Source organism: Anticarsia gemmatalis, chromosome 16 (genome assembly GCF_050436995.1).
Source record: "Anticarsia gemmatalis isolate Benzon Research Colony breed Stoneville strain chromosome 16, ilAntGemm2 primary, whole genome shotgun sequence".
Classification (NCBI taxonomy): Eukaryota; Metazoa; Arthropoda; class Insecta; order Lepidoptera; family Erebidae; genus Anticarsia; species Anticarsia gemmatalis.
The window spans coordinates 1211578-1236057 of NC_134760.1; the positions used below are offsets into that span (position 1 = coordinate 1211578).

The following is a 24480-nucleotide window of genomic DNA, read 5'->3' on the forward strand; positions in this document are numbered from 1 at the left end:
TTATTACCTTGAAAAGGAAAACTGAAAATAATTGCCTTTAAAATGCTTACAATCATCCACAAAACCTCAACAAATAAAACATTAAGAATCGACACATTTATACATATTTATAAAACATCGAGGGTCCCAAAATTTAGACATGATTTTTAAGGAATCTTTTATGCGCGTTGCTAGGCAACACAAAACATAAAAACAGCCCACTTAACATTTCCTACTTATTTCAAAACGATCTTACCCTTTCATCGCTACGGTATCAAGTTAAAGGATATTCGGTGAATTCACGTGTCTCTGTTCGTTACGTCATATGAAATGTATTTTTTGTGCTATGACGTCACTTGCCAGTAAAAAAAGATGTGGTTATCATTTAAACGCTGGCAGATACTGTTCATGAAAAACATAGGAATTAAAATTATTTACATGTGTCATTTAACGAAACAGATGAAATTAATTTTCCTGTTAAATAAGGTACAGAACATAAAATAACTTGCTCTGCTGAAAGGTTACATAAATATTGTAACAATATCAAAAACAAAATGGTTAATAATATGCCCACAAATGCACCAAAATCGTGAAATTCAGAACGTTCCAAAAATCGACATAAGTTGTAACATTTTAGTAGCAATAAAAGGGTCGATCATGATAAGTGAAACGGAACGCATTCCTCGAAATGCGTATTCTATGAAAACGTTCAACTGTCTTATCTTAAGGCTCTATTCGCAAAACGTGGGTATCAGTAAAACTTGCTTCAAACATATTCGGTTCGGTAAGAATCGGCCCAGCCGTTCGGTAAAATCAAATATATGTAAATGAATGTTTTGGAAAAATGCTGCTCGACACCGCCGCGCCTGAGAACCGAATTGTGACTATTGGATCTGAAGAAACTGCCCGATCGGCATAAGTCAAAACCAACTTACTGTAGTAGTTATTATGGTTCGGAATAGAATGTTTCGTTGAGCCAAGTGAGTAACCCAATCGGCACAAGTCGAACAAGTGTAGTAATTGCTCCGAGTCGTTTTTGTTATTCGATAAATTTTGGCGAACCGAATATGCCTATCCGAATATGTGTGTAGCAAGCGTATCGCTGTAAAAAAATCTTTAGCCTTGACTGAAGTAAATAATTTATTTTAACACTATCTACGCTTATGTATATTTTACGCTATTTATATTTATCTATATACATGTAAAACAGGTAACACCAAGAATGAAAGAAAGTGCCAATGATATGTATTATCTAGTGATTATTTTAACTGTTAAAGATACAAAATTATTAACGCTACCATTATTTACAGTAGTATATTTAGCTTATTCGATTTGAGGTGGAGCTTAGTTAGTTTTTAAATTAATTAGAAAAACAATTTTTTATTAATTAATATAAACGTTAGTCAAAAAATAAAGGATTGACGACCGGGATAGATGAGAAAGTAACTGTAATAATAAATAAAACATTACTTAACAAAGAATTACTAAGTCAAAATTAAAGACACAACGATTATTTGGATATAAACTATCTCAATTATTGTAAGGATTTCGTTTCTGTATCGAAATAATTAAAACTATGAAGTTTGAATTCCATTTATAAATAAATATTTAAACTATTTCACTTTGAATCGCAAATCAGTAGGTAAGTTGCAAATAGCAACTCAAAAGTAAATGCGGATAGACTGAAAACTGCAAACCCAACAAAATTAATATTTTTTTCAATTTCAGGTACCACCAAAATCGTTATATGAAAATCATTGAACAATATTATTATTTTATTAAACCTAAACAAGCTCCACCTCTCTCACTAATGGACAGTAAACATACTTCACTATGATTACGAATTTTCTGGTCATTAACGTTGACTACGCGACCAGTATAACTAGACACGCCTGGTCAGTACAATGTTATGCGAGAGAGAGTTAAAATGGGCCTATCTATACTGGTCGTTCGCTTACAATTAATTTTTACTAGATTGTGATAGCAGCTATTCTAATATATGTACGTATGTGTTATAAAATGTTAATAAGTGCTTCAAACACTTAGCTATCTTACTTCTATCACGGCCTTGGATCCTCTTATAAGAATTATCAATAGCGATTTTATTTGCATCAATATTTTATAAAGAATCGTAACTGCTTTCATAAAGGCTTTAATTATTCGTATTTATCGACACTGACAGACAAACTTACTAAAAGTTTTATTTTTTTGTAAATTTTTCATTCATAAGAATTTTTATAAGTCTTCCAAAGTAGACGAATACTTTTATATCAAATTCTTTGGTTTCCATTGCGACCAAATTATCTTCTTAGTGGTGGTTACTCAATACAAATAGTATTCCATTATGGTCTTCTAACTATCTAAATAGACGTCATTGACTTTTCTTTCTTCCTTGGATGTATCATTTTCCTTAATCGTAAAACGATTCTCTCAGTAGCCATCTTCTGGATTGATGCCAATTTCGACACATTCTTAGCACTATTGGTCAACATATTAACGTTATGTAGAAGCAGACGATTTCCGTTTCTCCGTCTTATTGTCCCTTAACTTCGTTTCATCCAATGATTCAATTTTATGGTCTCTCAGTAGCGGCGTGCGAGCATCTGTTTTTTCTTCACTGCCTTTGTCCATGAAAATATCATTTTTGTAATTAATCACCCTTACAGTGTTATCGCTGTCAACAGATTCTTGACGGCTGGCTGTTTTGCTGTTATCTTTGTTACTTTCATTTTCTTTATCTTCTGATTTCTCGCTGTGAAACGCCATGTTGTCAAAACATTGTGCTGGCACTATGTTGACGGATTTCATCATTGGTAGTGCGATCGCGAGCGCGGGACTCATATCTCGTGGACTCGGTGTAAGTCGAGTCGTAACTGAGAGATCCATTCCCGGCATCAAAGTTGCAACTGTAGGAAACAAATTTATCAAGTAAATTTTACGAAATATCTCAATATTAGACTGGTTATTACATAGGTTATGTCAACAACCATGCATTAGCATGCTCCATATTGGGTTTAAAATACAAAACTTGTTATTATTATTTTGAAATAATACAGGAATAAATTAGGAACTCAATTACACTGATAGACTCTCACAAAACTCACTAGTGCTAGAAAATAAACACGATTATATTGTTGTACAGTTTTAAAAGCATTACAAAGACACTTGTGGTTAGTGTTATATTAGTGTCAAGTTTATCACTAAAGTGTACCGATGTGTCTGGTTGTGAATTCGTTACTTCTTTGGTTGTATTGTTTTGACTATTGGGTGGTAGTGGAGTTGGTGTGTGGTTGTTGCCTGAAAAAAACACTTATGCATGACTATCTAGAACATTGAAACAAAATACAAAGTAGCTTAACAAAAACAACGTTCACCTAGAACAAAACGAAGCATGTTAACGGAACAAACTGAAAAATTATGCATAAAATCTACAACAACATCAATATTGGAAGCAAAGCAAAAAGTTCGGGGTACAAACACAGATATACAAAATCCCGAACCTTCATCCCATCGAAGCGAAAGGACTTAGACGGTGGATCCGGTGCTGCCTGAAGAAACTGCCGTGTGCATACATGATAATGATAATGGTAATGATTGATTAGTGACTAAAGATATATTAGCATTCCTGTAAGCTAAATCCGAGTGTGCAGGCGATATAGAAAGCCCGTTCGGTTCCAACGGCGTAGTGTGATGCTTTCTAAAGCATGTTTAAATTTTTTCTTTTGCAGTTGTTTGGTGTCGTTTGGATCATAGCTTCTAGCTCGCTACGATCACCATCTGTGGAGGATTACATTGCATAAGCTACTGTTAGTCTCGTGACTAGTTTATTAGTATTTATATGATAAAGGACATTATCAATAATTTTCATTACATAAGGCACCAAAAAAGTAGTTTAAATCATTTATAAGCTGGACGTATGTAGTTCCAAAAATGAATGGTCTGAAATACTGTTGACGCTTTATTGAATAAGTTTGGGCATGTTTTTAATAATATAGAAAAATATGTCCGCTTCAATGTTTCAGAAAAAAATATAGTTGATATCTGATTGCAAGATTAAATTTAAAGAAAAAATATATTCTTGGTTAAGGGAATGCAAGTAACGTTACGGTCTGAACTAGTCAATAGTACAGCATAAGATAACATCTCGTTGTATCCAATATTCATATTGAAAATTGGTAATGGAAATTGAACTTTGCGCAGTAGAATGTTTGTTTTGATACAAACTATTCAATTTCGTGAAAGTGTTCAAATATTTGCTTAGCGCACACACGCTGTATGTATGAGATTATACATAAGTAAAGGCAAATAGTTTATTTTGTTCATTTCGTTTCTGTTCTTATGCTATTAATATTAATGTATCAATTTCAGTTTCTTTGTCAGTCTTCAAAGCTTTTACAAATTACGTAGGTTATATTTTAGTTACTTTTAGTTTTGTATTTTATATTTAGGGGTAAGTACGATTTGAGATAATTCAGTCAAATTAAACTAATGTAAGCTAACTGTCTCGTATTTTGTCATGTCTGCATTGTTCACTGGAGAGGCCGCTACAATTTATTCGTAGATCTTTTGAACTTCGGAAGATGCCAGCCGTTTTCTATGCCAACGAATATTCTAAGTAATTTTTAAGGCCATCACTGTCCCACTGCTGGGCAAGAGACTACCATGATGGCCAAGTGCGGGTTGAAAACTTATTAGCCCAAAGAATTGATTAGAATTAATAATAAATTCAGTTAAATTCTTTATTGATATTGTCCTTTTAGTCATAAATAATGCACAGTTATGATTAGTTAATAAGTTAGTTATGTTAGTTACATAGTTAAGTTGTATGGTGTTACTTCATGTTCTTAATCAACAGTGAATGTGTTTCTATTAGTGAGAAGGCCAATTGTTTTTATACCAATCGTATTCACTACAACGTGATTCCATTCACCTCGTGCTACTAAAATTGCATTTAAAGACAATTTTTCCATAAAAATGTCTTCAAAAGCATATACAATTTTGAATTTTTGTACATTCTGCTATGGACGTCTGCACCATAGTAATGTGTTCACATCGAATTGGTGAAGCTATAAATAAGATTTCGATTATTATGTACAGTCAATATTTTATTTTTGAATTTATTTTCTTTATTGTTTTTATTTATTTCTTTACCAATATCTTAATCCATGGCTTCTAGTTAATAGATATCATCTGTTGTATTGTTATTTTGGTCTGTCTTACCCATGTTAGGTCCCATCATGTCTTTGGGATGGTTGGTTTTGATGGCATTCATCCTTCGGTTCACTACCTGAGCGCCCATGCCGGGTGCTAGAGGGTTTGGAGCCCCGGGTACTCCTGGTGTACCTAGATTAGAAAAAATATTTATTATAGTACCGGGAACTAATGCCTTCAATTTATAATTGAGATTAAAATAATGTCATATAATTGCTAATGTCTAACGTTACATCAGGCAGTTAAGAAATAGTAAGCTCTTTCTTGCTCCCTACTTTCTGTGTATTTTAATAGAAATTATAGCTTTTTAGAGCGATCAAAAAATATTAGACATTTTGTGTCAAAGTTCTTATTATAAAGTACTTATTATGTTTAGGTTGAGATCTACCCAAGCTTCTCGAATCATAACCTTCAATGACCTTCATATTCAAGACATCAAATTTTATAGTAACACCTAATATTTGTTTTAGTTCTCATTATTAATTTTTTTTATTTTAATTTGTAATTATTGAAATACTCACGCATAGGGGGTCTCGTAGGCTCTACGTTGACGACTCTTCGCCTCTTCTTGGGTAGCTTCGCTCTCGCTTGTGTATGCGAGTAGTACATTGCAAAGTTGGATACTATGACCGGCACCGGAAGAGCTATCGTTAACACCTGTATGGAAATAGAGGTCTTTAGAAAAAAGGCGTTTGTGAGTATTGCGCTTAAAGGTTGTATTCAGTATCGGTATTCTCTACGGTCAGTACGGTCGAGTATCAAAAGTTTGACGTTTAAAATGTACTGCCAATATAACTCTTACGACGCCCGTTAGAGGCGCTTATTAGATTTTCATACAGTATTTCTCGATAGCTAGCCGGTTGTCAATATTTGATAGTGGTAGAGAATCGAACTATGGAGAGTATTAGCATATAATGTTACAATTCAGATTCAAAGTACATTGCACATATTGGTAACGATACAATTTGCAAAATTACAGCATTTACAATCATAATACTTTAATAGTGCAATGAGGGAAATTATCATATTATAGTACGTGAATGGTTTGTAGTCAATGCAAACTGGTGCAGTATTTGTATTGTAATACAATTTATATTGTTGCATTACACGAAAATGGTCTGCGAGTGATTCATTATCATTAATTTACCGTTAATATACGGATATCTACATAATGATACAAACGAAAGACATAGAAATGTATCAAATAGAACCACGTTTCGGCATTAATAATAATAAAGTCAAATGTAACAGGGGGCGAGCCTATTGCTGTATACTGGGCGTCTTTGACGAACTCCGAGCTACTATTAAGTCATATTGAAATTAAATTAGATAATACTAATAACACTTTACCCGACCCGGGAATCGAACTCGAGACGTCAATTCCAGCAGTCGAATACACTACAAATCACAGATCACAAATCACAAAATCTATTACCATACTAATGACCAAATAATCATATAATTTAGCATCTCTTGCATATAACATAACCATTAATACAAAGCCTTGTACAGACATTGCAAGATCGTAGATACGTACACAATAGGAATCAATATCAGTGGAGATATTGAATTAGAATGTTATCGTTATATACGCGCTCGCTTTATTAATACGGGATACATAATTGATTACGCGTGCGTGATGCCATGATTAAATTGGTAGGAATGTCTAGCAGTTATGTGTGCTATGTCTTATTGTTAATTGTATGCATTATAAGGTTTATACTGTTTTAGCTTGAACCGATTTAATTTAAAATATCTTTCAAGAAACAAATTATTTTGGGGCCAGGAAGAAACACATGGTATAACAAAACATGATTTTATCAAAGATTCGAATCTTGTTCTTTTCGTATTCAGAAGTCATTTTAAGGTATTATTGCAACGTATTCGTGAAGTCAATTACTAAAGCCCGTCTTTTGCTTAAGCTAACCTAAGCTTAAACGCTATTGAATAGATAAACTACCGCTAAATGTACCTCAGAAACCGGGAGTTAAACATACACTTTTGTGATTTAACAAATTGTATTTGAATATGTGACTTAATAATATATGAAAAAGAATTAAAGAATTAAATACTTACACCAGCTAACGCGCAAAGCGCGCCAACAAACATGCCGACATAAGTCTTCGGTGCCATGTCACCGTACCCAACAGTGGTCATGGTGACCAGTGCCCACCACAACCCCAACGGTATACTGTTGAAGTCATTGTGGGGATTGGTCTGTATCCTCTCTGCGTAATACACCAAGCTAGCGAAGATCACGATACCCAATACAAGGAAGAAGACTAATAACGTCAACTCCTTAGCAGACGCTCTGAACGTCTGGATCAATATCTTCAAACCAGACGAATGCCTCGTCAACTTGAACAGCCTCATTATCCTAATGATGGAGAAGAACTCCAGGATGTCAGCGTTCTCGATGTGAGAGGCATACTTCTGGAGTATCAGGTCGATGTAGAAACTCATCGTCGCGATGTAGTCGATGATGTTGACGGAAGATTTCACGAATTCGCACTTGTTCGGCGACGATATGAAACGCACGAGGATCTCCAACGTGAACCACGCGTTACACACACATTCAATATAGAAGAACGCTATATGAGCATTTGTTTGCACTTTGTCCAATGCCCAACTTTGCGTTTGGTTTGCAGTCGTCACTGTATAGTTCCTTATCACTGGCACTCGCATGTCCGGGTGAGTTTTAAGACAGAACGACAATATAGACACGCATATGAAGAACACTGATATTAAGCCGATTATCTGAAAACAAAACGAAATACATTAGTGTTGAATAAATAGTGCTAATTTATTCTAGAAGGTCGAGGCGTAGACAGTTGGTGGGTCGTGTAAACTCGAGTAATTATTACGCACTAAGCCTTGTTAACATTTAATAAATATTTTAAGAAGCTAATACTCTTTACATGTCTAAGTAAAAGCTATTTAAATTCCCGCACTCCAAACATTGAGATCATTTCGTCTGTTTAGATCAAAGCTCTTGAAGCCCGACATTTTGCCCTTCAGCGTAACATAAAAAAATACAGAATTTACATTCCCATGTTAAAAATAATTAAAGTAAATACAGCCTCTTTATTACTGGAATTAAGGGTGCCTTTATTTACTGGTACACGAACAGTAAACGAACCAAATTATAGTATTTAAACACAGCTGTTTTTTCGCGAATGTTAAAAGGTTTGCGGTGAAAACAAGTACGGTAGGTGGTTTGTACAAGGTACTGTAATGAGATATGGTAATGACAGCACATTTAGGAGTTCGTGATTGTCTAGAAATAACTTGTATTTGTGGAGGAACACTGATATTACTTGGTCTGGGTGTTTTTGTGTATTTTATACTTTAATGGTTTTTAACGTTAACCGGTGTGGCTTTTTGGAGGTCTTTCCTTCATAATATTTATTTTGAACGGTAATGTTTCCACTGGTTGTAGATCGTACGAACTGCTTTTAATTAAATTAAATAGTTAAAGACTCTAAGTATCTACAATAACATTATATAATGCTTGAAATCTGCGTTTTTTTTATTTTAGGGTCGAAAACTCTGACACAGTTGAATTGATGAAGTTATTGCGAATTACGTGCCTTGCGAAAGAAAGTCCAAACACTGTACTACTACTTTAGCTCAGAAAACATTAATAAATACGTTGTTTTTTTCTCAAAGTTGTTGCATTTATTCCAAAGATGTCGCTTTGTCATATTTACTGTCATCGTTCGAACAGTGCCTCGATTCTCTACTACTATCGACTACCGACAATCGAACTGTCATCGAGAAATTTTGTATGAAAATCTGATCAGCGCCTCTGACGGGTGTCGTAGGAAACATTTTGGCAGTACATTCTTAATGTCAAAATTTCGATAGCTAGCCGGTTGTCGGTAGTCGATAGTGGTAGATAATCGAGGTACAGATAGGGTTGTTTACAGACGTACAGAAAATATTTTCACAAATGGGTACAGACAAAAGGCTTTTTTCCAAATCTTGATAAGTTTTTTCGATTTGTTGGAAACAATCTCCGTTTGGATTACATTGAGAGATTGTTCGATTCAGTGCGCTACACATTTATTGGTTAGATCAATCGAGTAATCGTGATTAATGGAATCTGCTTTTGTATTGATATTGAAGTTTGACTTTCATTGATGATTTGCAAGATGATTTTATTTGAATTGTTATAAAGGAGAAATTTTGATTGTTTTGTTTCGTTTTAAAATAATCTGTTTTTGCCTTTTATTGTTAAGAAGACACTATCAAATATGTTTGTGAGTTCCTTCCTTTTCACCAGAATGAAAATCTTGGAGTCGATAGACATTTTTTACTGTAAACATTATTTTAAAGTAATGATATAGGAATACAAAAAAAGTAAATAAGAAGTCGCTTTGTGATAGTAGTTATAGTGAGATAATTGATCATGCTCATTTATTAGTACAAATGATAATTAATATAACATGAGACAGAAATAAAAAAATTGACAGCCAACAACTACAAATAACGAAGTGAAGAATAACCACTAAATAATGAGTTATACAAACACGGATATAAACCCTCTAATAGGCTGAAACCTAAAACGACAAACAGAACTAACATCACCAAAATAAATGAAAATTAAAGTCAAACTTTGAAAAGTCCACAAGCCGAGTAAACCATGTCTGCTGTAGGGTCACCAGAATATTTTGATTAGCATAAATTTGAATTAAAACCAGTGGAAGAAACTAAGGTCTCCTCCACATTGAGCCTGCGCGTTTAAAGAGCGTTTGATGGACGCGAGTGCTGCGTGATGTTTGTACGTAACTATTGCTTACACCGTGTGCTGGCAAAAACGGTACGCTCATTCTGTGCTGACATGGCTCGCACACAGTATTTGCGTCGCTGATATTCGGCTATGGTGTCCAGTTTCATTGAAACTGACAACGCAGAAGTTTGCACACTCTGCACAGATACAGTCTCTATTCTGTGAGACGGCTTACTTACACGACCAATGAGAGGTCAGCTGCAGAAGCAACGACTTCACAAGCTTTCTAAGGAATGGATTTTTAAAGTCTCGACTTTCAAACTCCGGGAAATTACTGAGAAAATCGACCCAAAATTCAGGCCTGCGACTTCTGTTCGGAAAACTACTGCTGCCGAGCTAGAAACTGCTAAAAGTGAGTCACGTGCAAATCACATGCGTCGAGCAAACGCTCAAAGAACGCACACGCTAAATGTGGGAAAGGCTTTACTGGATTGCAGATATTTTACACTTTATAAAGTCGATTATTTCACTTTCAGAAGATCTCAAAATGGTGCTTTAATTTTAAACAGTTGGCCAGATGTCTCGGAGTTAATAAGATTTTAGAATTAGTTTGTTGGTTTACAAGGTTTTGCTGGAGTAACAATTTTTGTTTGTGTTATTCAATATAGAGTTTTTAGGTTTTGTGGAGTCATTCATGGGTAAATATTTTCTTTAGTTTGGTTTTTTTTCTTCGTGTTTTGATATTATGTTATATTTTTTGTTCTATTATTATTTATAAGCTCTTCTTCCTAACAAAGGAATGTCAGCCTCATCTTTCTTTTTAATAATGATAATACACGAACTCCCTTGCCCTGCAGTGGGCAGAAATGGGTTAAAAAGCTACTATCTAGAAATTATGATAGTGGACTCATTGCCTCTGTGAATTTGCGAGTTTAATTTTGAGACTTCTAAACACTACACACATTCAATGTTTTGTTATTGTATAAAACTTTACTTTTGTAAGTTTTTCTATTTAAATTTATATTTTCTTACTAACCTTAGCAGCATTAGAACTGTACGGTTCATCAAACAGCGACCATATCTGCGGCTTGAGGTGCTGCCACCAGGACACCGTGCCCTTCATGTAGTCTTCTTCGAAGCCGAACTTCCTGGCCACCTCCTCATCCGTCGGCTTCTCCGTGTCCAGGTCTAGCCGGTCGAGGACTGCTAGAGTTTCTTGGGTGTCTCGATGCTGGGGAAGAAGAAATGGCTTAGAAAATTTCCTCGATCCTCGATTGCATGAAAGGTTTTTTGGGCTAACTTTAAGATACATTTTCTCGAATTAATGTGTTTATAAAAATTTACTTGAATTAATAATGAGGAACTAAATTGCAGAGCAAGCAATAAAAATCAACGAAATAAAATAACATACAATTATAACATTAAGATATTATTACAATGAACAAAATAAAATAACAATTTAATGCGCACTATGATTCCTATTTCCACACATCTACTTCAGATGTCATTTAAATATTACAATATAGCTGTATTTTCATAATTTTGTAAAAAAAGCATCTTGTACTGTATTCTATCAAAAATGAATCGTTAAAATAAGGTGAAGTAACCATTTTTGCAACGCTCTACTGATGCGTTAAGTCGTTTGTACCAGACAAAAGAACTCATCGAGAAACTCATCGAAAATGAGCCAGTGATAATATTCATTAAGCATTGCATTATAATTTCAACAATAACAATAACATACAATTGATTGCACAAAAAGCTTTAAACGCTATGAATCGGAAATAAATAGCGCACCGCGAATCCAATATTAATTTTACATTTAAGTTGGCAACAGAATTAATTGGACAAAGGTTTCAATTTCGTGTGGTCATAAACTGTATGTGGACGAGACCACGGAAATATTTCGTATTGGCCTGGGCAACAAAATAATCCCTACACTTATTTTATAATTGAGAACAGTTGCATGGATGTATATATCAGCTTAGCTTTTTTTTTCAAACTATGTTGGACTCGGCTTCAAGTCTCACCGGATGCAGCTGAATACCAGTGTTTTACATGGAGCGACTTTCTGACCTCCAGAACCCAGTTACCTGGGATATAACACGATACCCTTCGGGAAGACTGGTTGTCAGACTTTCAAGCTTCTGACTTCTGTTAACGACTGTCAAAGATCTTTGAAAATGACAGCCGGGACCCACAATTTAACGCGGAGGAACTCGATATGAGTACCAATTTGTAAAGGGCCTATTGTGAATCTCCAAGTAAGATATATATTTCTCTACCCAACCGAGCCGAAGAAGTCGCAAAGAAGAGCTAGTATAATAAATGTGACCGTAGCGTAGACCACAAAAATATTTCGTATCGGACTGGTCGAAAAATAATACGAAAATATAAGACCCATTGAACCCGAATTTTCCCATTTCGAAATGGAATGTAATTGAAATATTTTACTTTCGTTCCTCGATAATGTGGTGGTGCTCGAGGCTTATTCAGTTTTTGCTGTTTGTACAATCCAAATTGAAATTCATGTTGCTTTGAAAAATAAAATGTAATAAACGATTTCGTAGCTGTATGTTGAAATAAATAATATTTGCTTGGTTACTGTATAATATTTTTTTAACAGCCTATTATATCGTGAAGGTGTTCGTAGAAATGTATCTAAACACACCCGTTATCAGCTGTTTTTAATGTTGGTCATGTGTGATAGAGGGTGAGTCAAATACCGGGCTTTAAAAGCAAAAACTGGGTTACTCTTAAAAATCACTAACAGAGAATGAAACTCTATTAGTCATTGGGTGCATTCATGTTGTAACATTTAAATCAAAATCTTAGTGAACTATATAGGAACAGTATAGGTCGATACATACTAATATGCTAAGACCACATTATCTACAAGACCATTCAAGCATTAACTACTAAATATATAACTAAACTATCATTAAGTTTACTATATTATTACATAATTTATTAATTCATATCTAGTCTCCTAGTATTATTAATATACGATAGCATTCAAAACCGGAACGTAATGAACCACGTATATATGGATATTAAAATATGATAACTTTAGCTACAAGACACTACAAGGATCAAAATGATACAGCGTAGTAATCCGTAGTATACTATACTAGGCAATACCGAATAAATACTTTTCTCAAGATTCCACTCAACAGCATTGCAAGCAAAGTGGGCAATAAAGGTGGCCTTTTTGTCGAAATCCCATACAAATTTGTTTGTTCTCCCCTATGGCAATACAACCTGTACTTTTATTTGCATCCCATAAGGAAACCATGGGTAAATATGTAAGGGACAACATTTGGGGACCTCTGAATATTTTTTCGTGACCTGTAATTGAATATTATTGAATATTTGTGTGTTTTCATTATTGTGATTTTATTGAAACAAGAGGCCCACCCCGGCTTTGCCCGGCTTAAAAAGTTATTGTACATAAAACCTTTAGAATTTCTACATATGAAACTTACTCTTGAATAACTCTATAAATTAAAAAAATACTTTGTAGTGAAACAGTAAATATTATTATTAATAACGGCAGGTTTGAAACGAAGTGTCCAATATTGCTTTTAAGATACTTAAAGAACCAATTATGTTGTAGTAATTGTAATTTTTAATCACTTCTTACGAAACTCATTGTAGCCAAAAAAGTAGTATTATAATGAACTAGCTGACCCGCACAACTTCGCTTGCGTCACATTAGTGAATGGGCGAAATTTTTCCCCGGTTTTGTAACATTTTTTACTGGTACTCTGCTCCTATTGGTCGTAGCGTAATGATATATAGCCTATAGCCTTCCTCGATAAATGGGCTATCTAACAGTGAAATAATTTTTCAAATCGGACCAGTAGTTCCTGAGATTAGCGCGTTCAAACAAACAAACAAACTCTTCAGCTTTATAATATTAGTATAGATATTAGTATAGATTAAAAAATCCGAATGTAATATAACAGATACATTGGGATAACAAAGCACTGATTGACAATATACATTAATTTAAATATGTCTGTGAATGCTTTCCTATAGCTCTAATGTAGTACCAACTATATATTTTCTATACTACGAAACAAAACACACCACAACTATAAAAATTCTAACCTACTTCTAGTCCCTCATAAAAATCTAGCACAACCTATCAGACTTGCAATATACAACGTGTCCCAAAACTCAACGTCAAAACGAAAACCTGAGCTAGGCCGAGTTGTGTTGGCTCTCAAAAAATAATAAAAAAAAATCTATCTCGTGTAGTTTAAAAATGACAACCATTTTTGTAAAATTGCCACCCTCTGATGAGTTTAGTCTACTGTGGCAACAAATGACTTCTTTTCTAGTTCTTTTTTTATGTGGAGTATTTTTAAGTAACGCTCCTACAAAATTCAATTCATTATTTGCACACAACTTCATTGGAATATCAGAAAATATCCCTTTTATGGCGAATTATGCCGTGAAAATATTTCATCACTCAACTTTGACAGTCTGTCCTGAAAAATAATTGTACTACGCTTTTTCGGCATGTACCTTCAAAAGTTGGCGCATTTAATGAGCTTTCGAAAATGGTATAACACTTACGAAATTATTTCATAGACGATGAGAAAATAAAAAATATCTTAAGATAGTCGGTATTTATCGTATTATTAGTTCGTCATAAAACTTTCTCAAAATTATTCTAATGTCATCTAAGCGTTCTGTGAGGTGTAATTAAAGAGAAGTAATGTTTAATTATTGACGATTAAGCAAAGGTTCATTTAAATAATCATTAGATTTTTAATAATAATTGATCTTTATTTAAACAATCCCAAATACAATAAATGTCACTAACACCATGAATGTAGCGTCACTATCCGTCCCACTCTTACATTTCTTCGTCGCTTTATGCGACTGCCGCCCAAGAGGTCTCGGGTTCGAATCCTGGGTCGAGCCAAAAAGTAATTTTAGAGATTTTCTGTTAAAAAATTCTCAGAGATTGCCCGCAGGTAGGAAGTTGAGGTAACTCTAGGACCTCCGTGCCTCGGAGAGCACGTAAAGCCGTCGTTCCTGCGCCTGACCTCTCTCTGGTCGTGACAGTTTAGCCGTCCCACCAGACTAAGAGAGTGTACCTGTGTATTTATTGTGCACACACTTGGCCACTATAAACAAAAACCTGCACTGTTGGCTGGTTTCAATGAAACTGACCGCCGTATCCGAAATCTACCAGGACAACATCATGACAGAACGCTTAGATGACATTAGAATAATTTTGAGAAAGTTTTATGACGAACTAATAATACGATAAATACCGACTATCTTAAGATATTTTTTATTTTCTCATCGTCTATGAAATAATTTAGTAAGTGTTATACCATTTTCGAAAGCTCATTAAATGCGCCAACTTTTGAAGGTACATGCCGAAAAAGCGTAGTACAATTATTTTTCAGGACAGACTGTCAAAGTTGAGTGATGAAATATTTTCACGGCATAATTCGCCATAAAAGGGATATTTTCTGATATTCCAATGAAGTTGTGTGCAAATAATGAATTGAATTTTGTAGGAGCGTTACTTAAAAATACTCCACATAAAAAAAGAACTAGAAAAGAAGTCATTTGTTGCCACAGTAGACTAAACTCATCAGAGGGTGGCAATTTTACAAAAATGGTTGTCATTTTTAAACTACACGAGATAGATTTTTTTTTATTATTTTTTGAGAGCCAACACAACTCGGCCTAGCTCAGGTTTTCGTTTTGACGTTGAGTTTTGGGACACGTTGTATAAACAAAAGCAGGCGCATCTGTTTCCGAAGGCTCCTAGCTCTATTACGCATAAGGCATACAAGCTATACTACCACGTGTACTGAACATCTTACATGTTGGAAAGAGACAGCAATAGGCGTTGTACAGCGTTGTCCTTTTCTAATTTGAATCAATTTTTGAACCAATTGGAGGAAACACTACTATGTATTTTATTTACCTTTCATTTTAACTGAGCTAAGCCGAAACACACTACTAGAACAATTTTCTTCAAAATGCATTTATAATTAAATATTTCCCTAACTTAGTATGAAAATATTTTCTACTTTTATCTACCGAAAATATACGCTACTTTACACCAAAGGTGCTTACTATACTTGCTATGTTAATGTTATTTTGTAGTTAGTAAACTGTGTTATGTAAACTAATTAAAAAGGCTTATCGCTGTAAACTCCGGTGCAGTAAGTTTGCAAAGACAGCTGCACTAAATTCACGTTAGTGCAAAATAATATTAGTTTTGCTACGAAACCTTATTAAAATTTTGCAAAGAAAATGTTACGAGAGTATGCTACATGTTTTTGAGACTTATTTTGAAATAATATAGAAATGAGGTTAGAAATTAACTATTTGGTGAATTTAGAAGATTCTATAAGTTCATTTGATAAGATAATATTATTGACGATTTTTTCAGGTTGGTTATTTTGCATTTTCAAAATCAAATCATTTATTCATTTAAGTCAAATGCTGACACTTATGGTACAGAGAGGGCAATGAGAACTGGTAAGAAACTCCTGGCCACTCTTTTAAATTGCCAAATTGTTTTAACAATATTTCTGTTAGGTATAAATCAGTGATTGTGTAAGGAACTGCTACCAACACCGCAGAACACACTTTAATCATAACATAAATTAATCAATATTTGACTAAGGGTCCATTAGGAAGATAATATTTTTTCCCAAGTCTTTATAATTAAAAATTGGTCCTACTCGTATAAGGCATGTATTATTATTATAATGTGGAATACAAGCTTTGTTATTAATGCATTTCGTCAGCTATATCCAAAATAAAAAAGAAACAAAATAAAAAGTACAGCACAGAAAATAAACATGAGAAGGGTATCAAAAACCACAACACAAGGCGCAACTTAGTTTCACACATATGACAGTAAATCCTCTTAAACGAGACAACTTCGTGACGTAAATGTATACAGAACTTACTGATGCAGTAGATATACATCATACTTGTTATGAAGAAACTTAGACTCAGTGAGTGCATCAATAAAAGGATGGTGTTTTAGGGCCAAAAGGCATTAAATTGCAGAATAATTTAGACAAATGCGGAATTTCAACATATTTCGTAGGAACGAGTTTCGTATAGGCTGAATACGTTTAGGGATCATGAAATGTAAACCTATACTGTAAAATTAGTCTTTATGTTCAAAAAATAAGCAACAATTTTGTCTACCTACTCATCTTCTAAGCATTGTGGGCTTCACAGAAAAACTCAGGAATAATTATTTGACTATACTAGGATTCTAATCTAAGACTTGTTTAAATCAGTCGCATTCACAACCAACCGCCCAAAGATGCAATTGTGTTACGTACTCTATGCGTTGAGCTCTCAATACTATCTTCTATAAAACGATTATTTTCTTCTTACCTGCGTATACGTCATCCAGCAGCAAGGTTCCACCTGGTTGGCGTCCAGCCCCCAAAACTCTAGCTCCTCCTCGAACAGCGGCCCGCACACGTCCGTCGGATAGTGGAGCTTGCCGGTTCTAGAACAAAACATCTTAATTAATAGAACACTCCGAACATCTATCCTGTTTTTGATATCAATGATAGTTTATACGAAGAATTTGCGTTCGAAATATCATGAAAACTTTTTAATTATGCAGAAAAAGTCAGGTTTACAGAAAGCCATCTTATGCACTAAGAATTGTTGTTGTGTTACTGGGAATTTTACAAATACTGAAACTATAGGTACAAAGTACAACCAGACCTCAACCCATGGTCAACCGACACAGTGGTAGAGTACTCTATAGTTACACAATCTTTGAATTGTTTTGGATTCTTTGAAACGAAAAGAGAAACACAGAAAATATACATCTACATAACTTCAATTTTTCCGCCTGACATCGTTTATTTTCCTTCACACAAAAACATTTCCATATCAAAACATGAATAGCTCGAAACCCTTCGACATACATAATAAGTTTCCCATCAAACTATTATTAGCTATTTATTAAAATGATAGATGATACTGTAACCAGTGGAATGGAAAAATGTATAGCTATGTCCACACTAGTGCTATTTCTTGATTGTATATCTTCCATTTTGTTTTGTATAGTACGGTAGCACAATTTTCTACAGAGGGCACTATCGAGTTCCGAGAGTTTGACATTTAAAATGTACTGCAAAAATTATTCTTACGGCCCTCGCTAGATGCGTTGATCCGATTTTCATACGAAATTGTCAAAAGTCTATAGAGGGAGAGAACCGCAATACAGTATGCAATATTGATTGCTAATTTAATTGCAGTTTTGTCTAACAGAGCAGTTGTAGTTTTGTCTACAAAAAAATCGGTGCCCGCTGTACTCGACAATTTAAATGATTTAATAACTTTTAATCTTCCACATTTTTACCCGATAAGTCATCATTCTATTCTCGAACTGGTTCGAATGCATGCAGTATAGCATACATTAAAATTTATTCAGCTATGTGTACACGCGAGATGAAATTCAAAACCGCACTGGCATACACATTTTATTTCCATACATTTCAATAACAAAAAAGCCTGTTAAGGTTTACATGTTCGTTTGATCCGAGCGTGGATAGATGTATATTTTTATCTTTTTAATTGGCAGGACAAAGGGTAATGGCTATCAGGGGGGTACTGGCTGGTTTTTCAGTAACGACGGATTTACCCTGTTATGTGTATTGGATTATGTTTGAAGCCTGCGAAATGGGTATAAATATTGATGGAAAATTTTTCGTTGTTCCATTGGCATTTTGGGATAAAACGTGTTTGTAGGTTTAAGGTCTGTATGAAATGTATGAATGGATGGTTTAAATAATGCTATGTCAAAAATAAATTTGGTTAAAAAGTTGTCATTCAAATTGTTTTTATTATATAAAAGTAGGTACAAAATAATGTCGTTCTGTTTTTTTTAATTCTAAATATGATTTTTTGTTTAGAATTTGATGCACGTTCCCAACTCATTTTTTGGCTACTTTAAGTTGGATAAAATTTGCAAATAATAGTAATAGACTAAATAGTAAATCGTCTTATGTACGATTCTTAAAATATAAAAATTATATTTGCTTAAAAATAAGCCGCCTCAAATATGATTCACAAAAAAGAAAAATCTAAAATTTTCTCCATTGTTATTTTGTAAGATTATCCAAGAAAGTAAGCAGAAGAAATGAAAACCGCGTAAACATATTCAAATCAAAGCTAATCGGAAATATTTCAATACGCCGTAGATTTATATTCAAATCGATTGCGAATCCTCAGATCTCCTGAAATCCAAAAATAAAATAAATTCATCTGTTCGAAAAATCCCTACTTATTCGTGTATTATGGTGTAAACCATATTTCTTGAAGGCGATTAAGCCACTTGAATGGTTCCGGGAATGATTTAAGACGCGATTAAACGATCGGTGTCCTGGTGTTTGATGTAGATCAAATAGATTTTGATATTCATATACGTGAGAAATCCCACTTGGAGAACATACTTTTGTTATTTATTATAAGTAAGATCTATCTGTGAATAAAAAGAAGTTGCCAAATGCGTTGCTTAAGTCTCGAGAACGGCTGGCCCAATTCGACTATACTTTTTGTCATATAAATTTTGAGGAGAATAAAGTAAAAAATAAACCCACTACTATCCCATTTTTGGGCAAAGGTCTTCTCTGAGAAGAAAAGAGAAGGTCTAGACTTTGAGTCTACCACGTTGGCCGAATCGGGATATTGCATTCCTCCAAGAACTGTGACAAATACTCTTAGGCAAGTTTGTATCGATGTTTTTTCTCATCATTAGATCAAGTGATAGTATTTCAAATACTGCATAATACTAATTATAAATTCGAAAGTCTGTCTTTTTGAAAGCATTTTAACTTATATAGGACATTTTTATCGACAAAATAGCTTTACTAGAAAACCATGCACGTAAATATCCAACAACAAAAAAAATACTAATTTACAGTCTCACTACTATACATATTTTACAACGTTATTCAGCTAACAGCCTTTTTTAATTTCACCGAAACTGAAAACTGGGTGAAATTTCCAGCTACTCATATATGAACCGTGCCGTTAAAATAATTGGTACGCCGAACTCGAACCCGTTATACATAGCTATGTTATGGACATGCTCGTAACATAAGAATACTTTTAAGAATATTTTATCATAAGGGTGGGTTTTGGGGGTGAATTTATTGGTGTAAGTTTTACTTCGTGAAGTAAGCCACGTAGATTGTATGTGTTTAGCTGTTTAGGACATTAGCTCGATTTTCCATTACTATCGACTACCGACAACCGACTGTCATCGAGACATTTTGTTTGAATATCAGCTGGCTTATCACGTATCTCATTTGACAACTAGTGTATGTCAAATTGATGCTCACTATTCAGTACATTGCTGCTTTGACGTAACGTGATAATCACTTCATTCTAAGTAAGAAATCAATGTACAGTATAGTGGCTTTCAAATATTTGACAACTGAGATACGTGATAGCCCCCAAGGGGGCTTATCACGTATCTCAGTTGACAGCTAGTATATGTCAAATTGGTGGTCACTATTCAGTACATTGCTGCTTTGAAGTCACATGTTAATCACAATGTTCTAAGGGAGAAAACAATGTACAGCGTAGTGGCTTTCAAATAGTTGTCAAATGAGATACGTGATAGCCCCCCTGGTCAGCGCCTCTATGGATGTCGTGAAAACTTTTTTGGCAGTACATTCCAAATTTCAAAATTTGAACCAGGAATTATCAAAATGCTTAATAGTTGTTATTTTTTAAGTTCTCACAATCTATCCAGTTATCTACGTTCATTACTTCTTATCAAGGCAGATTAAATTGACAAATAACGTAAAAAATCAACAAAATATTTTCGCAATGATTGAAATTGAAATATTTCGCAATAGTTATTAAAAAAAGTAAACCTATTGTTCTTTTTTCATTTTAATGGCCAGTGCGTGCGAGCTTTTAGGTACAGATATACAATTCCTATATGAATTTCGTTTGCATGAAGTATATTAAACACGTTCGTAGCAGTGTACATATACGAATGAAACTTTTTCTTTATTGGACGTTTTAATTTTACTTTCTTTATTAATATTGTCCTGAATGTGTGTCCCTAAAACGTTATCGTTTTAAACGGTAACTGTTTCCACAAACTGCTACAACCGCTAAAACGGTTATTTTGTTATAAATATTTACACCCGGTTTTCAGTTAATGAATAAGTGCAAGTGTAATCGTATAAAAAAACTACTGGAATAATACCATCTGGTACTCCCTAGAAGTATTTAATAGTCTGATAAATCAGAGCATATGATTTTTGTAAAACTTATATTCTAATATCATTTCATTTTCTGTATAGAAACATAGAAGTACTTAAATATTTAGCGAAAAACAAAGCACTATGAAACTACAAAAATAACCACGTAAAGATAAATTCAAAAGTTTCAGATACTCATAAATATACTACTTAAAACTCATACAAGAGAGCAACAATAACGTAACTAATTTAATAATTGGCCATTCATACAAAAACCAATTAATTTTATCTAAAAAGTTTAAGCATCCAACATCCACGAACATTTGTAACAGACACCTTTATTTTTCCTGATCCCAAACAAGTGTTTTTAAACTTTTCATATTGCCTCTATCGTTCTCAACGTTTTTCACTCAACAATCGAAAGTCCACAACTCAAATTAATTTCACAGATAAGGGCTAAACTTCGGCGAACTTCGGGAAATTTCGGATCGTTTCGGGTCAAACCCTTTAATAGGGCTAAGATTGATTAATGTTGCTTTATGTTTAGGCTCTATTGATTTATGGTCGATAGCCTATAAGGCTGTTTTGGTAATAGGTTTAGTAGGAACTGTGACCGATCGTTTCGGGAAACCTTTCTTAGATCGGTCCAAGTTTTAGGTACCGCATGTTCGTGTTAAAAGTATTTGGATGTCGTTAATCAAATCGGATTAAGGGTTTGTAATCTAATGTTATCGTAGTACGATTTCAATCCATTTATATTAAAGATCTAAATTGATTACGAGATATCAAAGGCACAGAATGTAACGCAGAAGTTGAATTAAAGCCAAAATATAAAAAAATCAAGAATAAGCCAGACCTAAAAACATAAGCCCATTACGTTGCTACAAAACATACAGTCAAAGCATCAAACAATCAACAAAAAGAGGAACTACTAACCAAAATGGAAACTCTGTTGCTAACCAACATTTTAAAAAGAATTTCACCTTTACAAGTAAAATTCTGTCGAAAAATGAACATCGAAAACTCCCTAAACTCCCGCGGGATTTCCATTTCAACGAAAAACAAACCAATCGAAGTACAGCACATAAAATTGTGCGCATTTTCTTCTACACCGCTCTGACCACGACTGACCCGAAATTACATAATGTGTTACGGAAAAATTTATATGTCGAGCCTTTGGTACCACGGCGGGTTTAAACCGCAGCATGGTCCGAACCCTGGGCTTGACATCAACGCCCTTTTGTGGTTTTTGGAAAATTTTTAGATCCCCACACACTGAGGTTAGGGCTCGAGGCCTCCGCATAAGTGAGGCTAGTGGAGAATTTCGCAGGTTTGATTTGTTGTACCTCAAGAATTTATCAAAATGTTTGGTTCGCATCTTTGCCCTGTACTTTTTATTTTAACGCGACCTCGTTAGCAACTTTATCCCTCTATTCTTCCCCATAATTCTCTATTAATCATTTGCCTCTACAATAATTTAAAACCAATTTCTAAATCGATTACAAAATATTCATTGCTAATATTGTCCTTCTCAATCATTTTCGACACTATCTACAAATAAAATCATTAGGTATATGTTTCAAAAATATTCGACTTGACTCAGTCATCCCATTATCATATTAAGCATCACTTATTTATCCAAATAAAACATTAAATCTAAAATTCTAAAATCACAATTCATCCACGCCCGTATCCAAGTCACCGTAAAGCTGGATTACCTATTATATTAAATGTTAGCCATTTATATAAAAGATCTCCTTTGTCTTGAAATGTCAATGCGGCTAAATGAGTCGCTATATCACTGGTTGAAATCTCGTGGCCTATTTTCTACGTCAAATGTATGGGACTGGTAATAAGTGGAATCAGTTTTTGGTTGGATACAATGTGTGGTGGAATTTGTTGTAAGCAGTTTTTTTGTATTGAAATGCTTTTTTTAATATTGCAAAGTGATAAATATTAGTAATAATTTTATAAAAAAATTAGTCACTGTAGATCTTGTTTATTTTCTTTTTAATAACAATGCCGTTATTCTCTTACATTTTGGCAAAAGTCAGAAAGACTTCGCAGACGTTTTTAAAATTAGTTGATTATAGTATTATTGAGGCAGGTTACTTCTCACAACTGTGCACTAGGAGTTTTGGAAGAATTTTTTGATTTCCGAAACAGTACCTATCGTACAGGTATAATGTAAGAGCCAATAAGTCACTAGGTTAATTCGATAGAGCTGGTTTTGCTACGTCCAATAATTTTCTAAAAAATCAAATCAAAACTAGACAGCAAACTAGTATCCTAACAACTATAAGAAAAGAAAAAAGTAACATTATCAAATATCACTCACCTATAATAATTAAGAACCTGCGCAAAGACCCCAGGGTGTCTATCAAAGAAGTACTCATTGAGCACCGGGTCGTAGTTGGCGAGCGCCTCCGTCAGCCGCGAGAGCCTGGTCGCCGGGATCTTCTTCAACGTCGCCTTGTACGTCTCGTGGCGGATCCCACCCACGTTCAACACCACGCGGTTCTCCGCGTCCATGTTGAGGAGATTCATTTCTGGAGAACAGTTGTACGATTAGATGTATGTATTTAAAATGTCTTGAAGAAAAGGTTGTGTTTACAATTAAAAAGAATATAAATAGGAGTATACAGATATTAAGTAAGTTTGGGAGATTGACTTGTGAAAATGTAAGCTATATAGGTATAGTAGATTGTATTTACTTGTGTGTAATAATGTATTACTGAATTATTATGGTCAGCGTGGTAGACTCAAGATCTAACTCCGCCCTCGTTTGGGAGGAGACCCTTGCCGATGAGAGGAACAGTAAGGACTTAAAAAGGAGTATTACTGACGGTTGATTTGCCAGGTGTCATGACGTAAGTAAGAAATCTTCATTCCACAAGGGGGTATTATAGGACCAGTATTGTTTTAAAAAAGTATGCAACATTTTTTTCATGAATAAACAGAGGTGGAGAAATATCATAGATATTTTAAGTATTTCACAATGCTAAAAGAGGTATTCAGTTATTACAAAGTATACTAAAAGTAAAGTTAGTTTAGTTAAAACGATATTAGTTACGAGACAAAGTTTAGACACTTATATAACGATAACTGAAGCGCGGCATAAGTTAAACAGCTACCGTCCAGTAAGTAGGTTTGTTTGTGTTGCTAGTCCTTAGAAATAAACTAGGTTATAAATAGGGCTGCTACTGAAACTAAGAATCAGCTTAGCCTTTCATCTTAAAGCCTTCGTCCAGTCTTACAGGATGCAGTAGAATGCCAGTATTTTACATGGAGAGACTGCCTATCGAACCCAGTCCC

General features: G+C 34.3%; 1 protein-coding gene across 2 annotated transcripts in view; it reads right to left on the reverse strand.

Annotated features, from left to right (window-relative positions):
- Positions 1-1066: 1066 nt before the first annotated feature.
- Positions 1067-24480, reverse strand: part of Shaw (potassium voltage-gated channel shaker cognate w) — a 103790-nt gene continuing 80376 nt past the window's right edge. For both annotated transcript variants that reach the window (XM_076124482.1, XM_076124481.1), the window contains 7 exons: positions 23504-23714; positions 17321-17438; positions 10959-11153; positions 7267-7947; positions 5712-5847; positions 5200-5322; positions 1067-2885 (listed from right to left, as the gene is read on the reverse strand). In XM_076124482.1, coding sequence (XP_075980597.1) covers positions 2479-2885; positions 5200-5322; positions 5712-5847; positions 7267-7947; positions 10959-11153; positions 17321-17438; positions 23504-23712 — 1869 coding nt within the window. In that variant the 5' untranslated portion in view covers positions 23713-23714 and the 3' untranslated portion in view covers positions 1067-2478. The remainder of the gene's footprint in view (positions 2886-5199; positions 5323-5711; positions 5848-7266; positions 7948-10958; positions 11154-17320; positions 17439-23503; positions 23715-24480) is intronic.